Below are 9,739 nucleotides of genomic sequence, written 5' to 3'. Positions count from 1 at the left end.
ATTGAGTGTACTGTACAGTACCTTGAAGGCACTTTATGTATAACTTTGTAAAAATACAGATAAATGCAAGGCATTTTCAAAGATTTATTAGAAGATTTAAGTGGATCATTAGGTTTAGAATTATGTTTTTTAAATTAAAATTTAATTATGTGCTTTCTAATACATTTTATAATAATTTTTGAACCTTAGAAGGCTTTCTATAACATTCTCAGAACTGCCTTAGAAGACAAAATAGATACAGAATAAGAGTTTAAAATTATTGGAAGGTTTAAGATCACAAGTTTAGAACTTTTTCTAAATAAATTTAAATTTAAATGATTTAATTATATTCTCCTATTACGTATTTTCTAAGGCCACTTTCTATGCCTTCTCATAAGATTATCTTAGAAGTCTAAGTAGGTACTGAACAAGATTGAAAGACTTAAGATCATAAATTTAGAATTATTTCCAAAAATTTGAATTTAAATAGATTAAATTACATATCTTTTATTATATTTCTATGGCACTCATTAAGCCATCATAGGAGACAAAATAAATATAAATAAAAGCTTATAAAGGATAGAATTAGGCCATATCTTGTGTAAGATTAATTCAAAGATAATTTTAAATCACTAAAAAAATATAGTGTATGGCCTGACTTTAAAATAATATTAATATTTAATATTAATAAATGTAGATTATAATTTAAATTTTTTGATTTAATAAATAATTATTTATATAAATTTTTTCTTTATTTTTTCTCTCTAATAATTTAGAATTGTATGTCTTAAGTTAATTACTAAAAGGCCTATTATGGTTTATGAAAGGAACTCAAATAGGCCTTGAATACTGTTCATAAATATAAAGAATTTAAAATTTTATTTAATGATAATTAAATTTATTTAAAATATAGAAATGTAGACTTAAATTCTTAGATTTTGTGCCTTAAAATTCATCGATACAAAGGCCTACAATTATATTCTGTGTAATTTGTTCCTTCATTTACTAGGCAGAAATTGGTGTAACTTAGATGGAGGCCTAAACGATAGAATCCAATTAATGCATAGTTGTTACTCGTTCTTACCTAACATCTGTGTAATTTTAATTTGCGGATGTTCGTAATTGAAATTTGTATACAATTAACCTTTTATAATGCATCTAAAATTATCCTGTAAGACAGATACTCCTAAACTATAAGCCTGGAAGGTAAAATCCTAAGGCCTTAATTATAAAAATAACATTTAAAAAACTTTTAATTATATATTATAAATTTATATCATCAGAATAATTATATTTCACATATCTTTTTCTTATTTTTATACAGTTTTTACAATAAATTCCTATTAAATCACTATTTTTAAGTTGAATATATAGGATAAATAAGTATACAGATTTTAATTAAGAACATACATATTTAAATTTTTAAGGTGTTTATGAAGCAAATCAATGGCATAGGCCTTCATCTTTCATGAGTTTCTGCATCATAAAGGAAGGAAGAGATCTATCTACAAGGCCTTTATAGCCTAGGTGTAGTATGGGTGATGTGAAGAGAGTTCTAAATAATCTCATCTCTATAAATTATCGTGGAAGAGATGAGATTAGTTACAAGATTGTAGCCTATAATGTTTAAAGCTAGCCTAAATCTTTAAAATGATACATTAACTACTTGGCTAATTTGTAAGCATCTGTTTTACACAATTTGTTTGAGAATTTAATGTTATTTTTAACTTCTTTTTTTTGTGGAAACAATGATTATAATGAAGCATTCCTCGTTTAAAATTTCAATTTATTTCTGCAGTTTCGGCTAAACAACAGTTTGGAATTCAAGAAGATTCTTAGTCGAGTATTTCATATTTATGGATTGAGATAAAAACGGTCATACTACTTTTTTGGCACATTAACAAATAGACTTAACATTCCGACTACTCTGCTCTCTATTCATCATTGTTTAAGCCGTATTTTACAAATTAAATTACCTACAAATTTAGGCCTACGATGTTATAATCCTAACAAATTTCTATTTTATCTAAAATTTATAAATTTCTCTTCAAGTACTTTTTATCTCATTCAAAAAAAAAGAGAGAGTTATTGTTATTAAGTTTATTGCTTTTTGGATAAACTTTCCTTTTTATTTTCTCGGTTTTTTTTGCATTCGAAATCATCCAAACTGTAGAATTATTCCGATAAATTATCATTAATGAAGCTCTATAACTTTTTTATATTTCTCAGTCGCCAAGTGCAGTTCGCTCGATACTTTTAGTCATCGATAATAGAAGCAAAAACATCATAAAAGGCAAAAGAACATTAAATAACCGAAGACATTTTGGTTTAAAATGATGTTTTCTATAATGTAATTAAAATATATTTAACATTTAGGCCTTGTATATAAGATTTCTAATTAAAAAACTGCACGAATTTAAGTATTGAAATTGAGACGAGGACTTAGGAGAATGCTTTATATTGGTTTTATATAAGTGTTTTTATATCAATTTTAAGCAAATAACGCTGCAGAAAATGTTGTGTAAAGTCCCTAGACCCTTCAAAATACATAAAGAAATGCTGGATTTTTATCTGCTTGGATTCCTTTTTATAAATAATAGAATAGGCATAATATGAGATAGTATCGAACATTTTCAGTCGTCCTTGTTTATCTTTGTATCGACATTTTGTTTCTTTAGAAAACAAACTTTTCCAGAAAACAAAACTCAACGTTTTTCACTCTAAATTGATTCCAACAGCTCGTACTTTCTTAAATGGAAGAATTTTGCATACTCATTAAAAAAATACAGCCGCACTCACAAAGAACATAAATCTACTTTCTGATTGAGTTTGACGTTTAAGATGGAAGACGTTTAAGATTCGTACTAACACTTGGGATATTCCATTGATAAACTACACACAAACTGCTATTTGATGCCGGACGTCAAAAAATGTTAAGTTTTTCTTCCCTTTCTTTCCTTTTACTACGTCCAATAATTATAAATATTCTCGTAAAGACCTTTGTCGAGTGATCGAAACGGGTTTTGTACTTCGACCAACGAACTATTTTTATCATAAAATAGATGAAGTTTGACGTTTCGTATTTGTTTTACAGATTTTCATGCATAAGTCGGCCATGCAGCATCACGCTCGTGAAGTTCATCGCGGAGATCTGAAACCGCATCAATGTCAACAATGTCTGAAGTCTTTTTCTTCTAACCATCAGCTTACTCAACACATCCGAATCCACACAGGAGAGAAACCGTACAAATGTTCATATTGCGATCGACGATTTAAGCAATTGTCACATGTTCAACAGCACACAAGGCTTCATACAGGTGAGTAGATTATTTACATTCCTAGACCTCTTTTCATTACCAAATCCTACTAATCCTCATTCGTTTCTATTAATAGATTTTTAATAAATTGTCTGGAAAATCTCAGAAAAAAGAGGGATGCGTTTCCATTAAAACTCTCCTTAAAATTTATTTTTAACCTTTCTAAATTCATATTTTTATCTTTGTAAACATATATCATACTACATTTTATCGGAATTTTAATTCTTCTATCCCACCATAATACTTCAGAACGTCATTTTTCAACATTCTTTTACTTGGCATCTTCTTTCAGCGTGTTAGAAAATCTTGACATAACTGAGAAATATAGTTCGCGATCCACCGATTGAGAAATAGCTTTAATCAAAATCACGTTTCTGCTTCGATTTTAAGCAAATAACGACCCGAAATTGCCGTGTAAAGTCTTCAGAATATACAAAGAAATGCAACACAAATGCCCTTTTTATCCCGCCCTCATGGATTCTTACAAATGAACAATAACACACTTTAATAGCCTATATTATAAATTATCGAACCATCAACCCAATACGAAGACATTTTACATGTACGTACACATAAAAACAGACTTAATAATCAATAACCATTAGCGATGACCATCTACTTCAAACTTTATTGCATCCCCTCTTTCTATATACTTTTTTTTTTAATTTTATTTCTTTTTTTTAAAGTAATTATAATGCATTTAAATAAGTTTAGTTTATAGAGCGTGAGTTATATTTATTTCCAGGCCAAAATTCGAAATAAATAAGTAAATAAATTCGAAAAATAAAAACACGACAACAAGACATCCTTGAAAACTCGAACCATCAACTGATATAAAAGAAGTGGAATTCATTAAAACTATACAAATTTTCGCGCCTTCGTTACCATTCTTAAATCAAAGAAAAACTTGGAGAAATCCTGTTTTGTGTCTTGATATTCTTCCGAATTTTTTAAGTATATTTTTTGATTTTTCTAGTTATTTTCTTTTTTTTTTTTTCCTGGGTTGGCGACAGAGCCGTATCCAATCACTAAATAGACCAAATGGCATCCTGCCAATAAGGAAGTAGAGGTTCGACTCTCGAGATCTTTTTACTTTTTGCTAAGAAAGAATAAAAGAGGAGACATGACAGTCGAATATGATGAATGACCGAACGCATAGCGAAAGAGGCATTGGGGTGGCTCCTACTTTTTCTTTTTTTTTTCCCCTCCGTTTTTTAGAAGCAGAGAGTCTCTTTTATAATCGACAACCACTTCTATCTGATTGGAATTATATAAACGAAGCATGATTTTAATTTCGGTATCAATTATTTGTGTAAGGTTCCTACAAAATTCCGTTCTCTTATCGAATAAAACTCGCCGCTGACGTCAGAGGGGTGTTTTTATTCCTCCTCCCCCGATCGATCACGTGACGCGCACGTCATCGAGAGTTTCGGGAAAGATGCGATTTAATTAAAAACCTTGTCTTAGTAATGAACAACCGGCGAAATAGAGAAATTAACGACTCTATAGCTTTTTTTTTTATGTATATGTATATGTATGTGTATATATATTTTTAAATTCCGGCGTACCGATATGAGAACACTTTTTTCAATTTTTATATTATGCAAATGAACTCAATACAATGAAGGAAATTTTTCATTCTCTTTAAAGATTCTCGCCTTTATGAATATGTTTAATTTTTGCACGAATTTTTGTCAGTCCCTCATAAACCGTAACACAAAAATGTGACATTTTCTACTCTCTTTTGTGCGGCCTGCTGACATATTAGCGCCATCTTCTGGAAGAAATATGAATCAAGAAAATTTTTAAATTTATTATTATTATTATTAAATAAGAAATTATGTTTATAATCGATCCTTTTATTTATTAATTTTGTATTTTATATATATATATATATATTTTTTAAAATAGGTGAAAGACCCTACAAATNTTTATTATTACTATTATTTTATTTTATTTTATTTTATTAAAAGCGCAAAGAAAAAAATCCATCCCCGATGTTATTATAATTTATTTAGAAGAAAAAGAATAAAGAAAAAAACTTTATTTTTATTTTAATTTAGCAATTTTTATATGAAAAATTATTATTTGTTTTTTTTTTCAATTTAATTGGGTAATTAACTTTTTGTTTGTTTACTAGAAATACATAATTAGGTAAGTAGATTATGAAAGAATGGAAAAAAATTACAAAAATATATATTCATTTTCCGATGTATACGCTTAAAAAACGCAATTTTAGTTTTTTTATTGCCGAAATGAACTAAAAAAAAGTATATATATATATATGGAAACGTTCCTTTAAAATTCACAAAGATATAGTTCCTGATATAAAAAAAAAATATCCAGATACCTGATAAACTCAGGCAGCATTGTTTAAAGAATTTAGCGATGAATGAATTTTTTGAATAAAAAGAAAATAAGAAAAAATACCTCAAATTCTGTACTGTACATAGTAAAAAAAGAATCAATATATGCTCAAATCGTATCATTTTCATTTGATCATTTTTCTCAATAACAAAATACTAGAAGAGATTTTTATAATTGTCATAATTAGAATCTCTCTTTCTCTCTATCTATTTCTCATTAAATGTAGTTTTATTGATAGTAAAACAAATTACAATTTGCTTCAAAAAAATCTAAAAAAAAGTAAAAAAAAATAATAATAAATAAAACTTTAATAATACGATAATGAGGATGATTGAGGAAGAAAAGGCTAGTTTGTGTGCTGTTTTGGAGTCACTTTGGTGACTATAATAAAAGTATCTTGTATGGCTTAAAAGCTATTGGTTCTGTGATAGCATTGATTTAAAATCACTCAATGCGTGGTTGTTGTACAGAAAATGGTTTAGGAATGGACAAGTAAATGTTGGATTGAAGATCATTCTTGCATGTTAAACGATATTAAAGAAAAAAAAAAGTATATATGATAGTGATCATCAGTGTTATTCCAACCGAAAACGGTGCACGTAAAGTGCTGATGTTCTAAGAAAACTCTTTGAAGTTCGCCATTTTGGGTCTATTTTCTCGTGTTATCATTTTAATATATACAAAAAAGAAAATTTGATCTTTCTATTCTTTGGCTCGGTTTTTTAACAATATCGTGGTCCTTTTTATTTAGTTTAGTGTCCAGGCCTTCCTTTTATTAAACAGATTTTCTTAGGGCATCAATACTTTAGGCACTAATGCATTATAAACGTTGTGATTGACAACGCGTTGCAAACATGTCGATGATCAATAATGCAAAATAATAAAAAAATATATATATATATATCATAAAAAGGAATTTTTTATTATTTCCAAAATATATTATATATAATAGACCAAAGTATATTTCTGTTTTTCTTTAAATGTGTATTTTTTATTGCAGAGTTTAAAAAAAAGATATTTTATCGAGCTCATTTTATTGAAAATTCTTTGTATATCGATTCTCTGCAATTAAAATTTAAAAAAAAGAGATTTAATTTATGGAATTGTTAGCTGAGTTTAATGTTATTGGCAAATATTTCCTATTATCGAGTGTAAGCAATGAAAATGACTCATGATGTGGATCAGATTGAACATGTGGTTTTTTGTAGAATTTAACTCTTAATAAAAGAATAACTAAAAAGGATGGGATTTTTTTCCTATATCAAAAAATATATACATCAAACCCTTTGATGGACGAGGGAACAATTTCACCTTTTGAGTCCCATTTCAAAAGAATTCACAACGTTTGGAAGTAGCTCATAGAAACTACTTTTTTTGTGTGTTTTGTCTTGTTTAACTTAATCTTTAATTGCAGAATTTGATTGAAAAATTTTATCCTGAATGTTTATACAAATAATTGTTTTTAATTAATTTTTATTTTAATTTTTTTAATAATTTTTGGAAAAGGACTCAAAAGGCATGTCTTTTTTTTCTTGTTTTTTAAAAATTATTTTTTAGTTGATTTTTATCACACAAAACACATTTTCTCAAAGGGTTTGAACACGTCCACGCACCCACACTTACACGTGTAGATTGTAAGAATTATATTTATGTTTGTAATAGAAATTATTCTAAGTTTATAAAAAAAAAAAACATTATGTTCATATGTTTCATAATATTCTTGATAACAGAATATGCTTTTTGGGTCCTTTATTTTCCGACATCTCTTTTCTCAAATTTTAATTTTACGCTTAGAAATGTCAGTAAAATCATGTCTAAAAAAACTATTTTACAGCCAGAAATTATGAATATTTGTTAAAGTTTTTAATGATTTTCGATGGTTAAAATTATTTACAAATTTCGGATATATTTTTACGTTATTTTAAAGGAAAATATCGATTAAAAAAGGCTCTCATTCGTTCCAAATTTGCGTATTTTTTAACGATGAAAAATATGAATTTACAGAGATAAAAATTAATTTTTATCTTTATTTAATTAAAAAAAATTAATATTTATTGTTTTAACAACGTTTATAGGCCTATAGTTAAACATTTACTAAAGTTCTTGAACAAGAAAATGGCATCAATCATATTCAGTCTATAGCTTTATATTGAAACTGTTCATGTCTTTATACTTACATAATAGTTTAATGTCATCTGTTTAAAAAAAAAGAAAGAAGTAATGTTAACAAACGATTGTGCAATGAATAGGAATTTCTTCAGAAAATAAAATGACTCTTTGCTGAAGAATTCACTGCATTTTTCATAATAAATGATTACTTTTAGTTGAAGAATTGAAAAGAATAACCTAGTTTCTACAAAAATTCTGGCATCATTTGAGGACAGTGTCAAGGTTAAAATCCTTTTGAAAATCAGCCAAATTTCTACAAAAGAATGGCCAAAAATTAATACCAATTTGAACAAATCAATGCTATTGAAAAGAAAATCTGTCTTCTAGTCAAAAGGAAAGTTGTAACTTCTCCTGAATCATTTTTCAGTGAGACAAATGACAATAATATGTCACTTATCTTATTGAAAAGAAACAACAAACAATGAATGATGTCATTGAAGACCAATTGAAACAAGATATATCTCTGATGGGTTAATTTTATTTCATTATCACTTTATGTTAAATGACATTAAGAAATAAATGGTGAGATCTTAGGATATTCTCTTGATAAAAGTCGAACCGTTACCGTTTGCTGGTAATTTATTTAATCCTACATTTCTCTGAAATTCCAGATAAAAGAAGAACCACGAACCATCCTTGTCCAGTATGTGGGAAGACATATGTTAACGAAGGTTCTCTCCGAAAACACATCACAAGCCATCCAGAGGCAGCTTCTGTCACTTCATCCCTAAGAATGTGGCCCTGTACTGTATGCCAAAGTGTCTTTACCCACGAAACTGGTAAGTAGATTTAATAAATTATCATCAAATGTTAACACCTCTTTATCAGCGGTTTCTACAATCACGGATACATACAAATAGTAGATATATCTAGAAATATACAAATCTCTATATTCAAGAGAACCGCTTGAAAATTCTCTCCGATACTTTGACGTGACTGATAAATAATGTTCGTTCAGTATACACTAATTTAAATGTTCGCATTTGAAGATAATACAGTAAATTTTGATAATATTTAGCCTTTAATATTAGACTTTAAACTCGAAAAAGACTATCTTGGGTTGGTTTAATGGGATAAGGCAACGCGACACACGAACAATCAAGGAGGGGTACCACCCGGGAGGACTTTCTTTGAGAAGCTGACGAAGAAANAAAAAAAAAGAAAAAATGATGATTATTATTCCTGTTAAAGTGATATTTAAATTTACAAAGGTGATAACTGGTCTGTAGCATTGTGAAATCTTTTTTCAATATTTCTTAATACTGATATAGAATAACTTTTAAGAAAACAGCTTGTCTGTCATGTTAATATAAAAACAATATACATATTTTTTTCCATTCTTGTCCACTCAGTCAGAAAAAAAAACGTTTAAAAAAATTAAAAAAACCAATAATACTAAACAATAAAATAATAATGTGTTTCAGTGCATTGTATGTGTATATCTTTTTTCTGTAACTGCATTTGTATGTGTTCAGAAAAATAAAAATTAGTATGTGTGTTTCGGTGTCAATGTCTTAATTTCATTTTTTCGTTAGAGATAATTGATGCCTCCGGTTTGTGGAACAATTTCGTACTTAATCTCATTGAGGTTTGTACCGACGTTTGCCTAAATAATAAATTAGATAAAGTACAAACAATAATAATCTTCATTTGTTTGTTTGTATGTGCATCTGTAGCCTTAGAATAACACATTCCATCTTAATACTTCTTATATAAGTCAGTTTATACTGTTAAAAAGAAAGACATACATACATATAGGCCTATATATAATTAAAACATCAACATCTCTACTGCGTGTGTTGTGTGCCATGTAGAATTAAACATAGGCTATACTAATTATTCATGACTTATTGAGATATAGAACAGTTAATTGTTAAGTACTTTATGAATAAATTACATTTAACTGT

General features: G+C 27.8%; 1 protein-coding gene across 1 annotated transcript; it reads left to right on the top strand.

Annotated features, from left to right (window-relative positions):
* Positions 1 to 2,999: 2,999 nt before the first annotated feature.
* On the top strand, positions 3,000 to 8,946 carry LOC111616806 (zinc finger protein 362-like). Its single transcript, XM_023358168.1, has 3 exons — positions 3,000 to 3,296; positions 5,208 to 5,221; positions 8,386 to 8,946. The coding sequence occupies exons 1-3, from the start codon at positions 3,080 to 3,082 to the stop codon at positions 8,617 to 8,619; spliced, it is 465 nt and encodes a 154-aa protein (XP_023213936.1). The 5' UTR covers positions 3,000 to 3,079; the 3' UTR covers positions 8,620 to 8,946.
* Positions 8,947 to 9,739: the final 793 nt, after the last annotated feature.

This window comes from Centruroides sculpturatus, unplaced genomic scaffold, assembly GCF_000671375.1.
Source record: "Centruroides sculpturatus isolate CEXI.00-Female unplaced genomic scaffold, Cexi_2.0 scaffold3545, whole genome shotgun sequence".
NCBI lineage: Eukaryota > Metazoa > Arthropoda > Arachnida > Scorpiones > Buthidae > Centruroides > Centruroides sculpturatus.
This window is presented reverse-complemented; position numbering and strand designations above follow the sequence as displayed.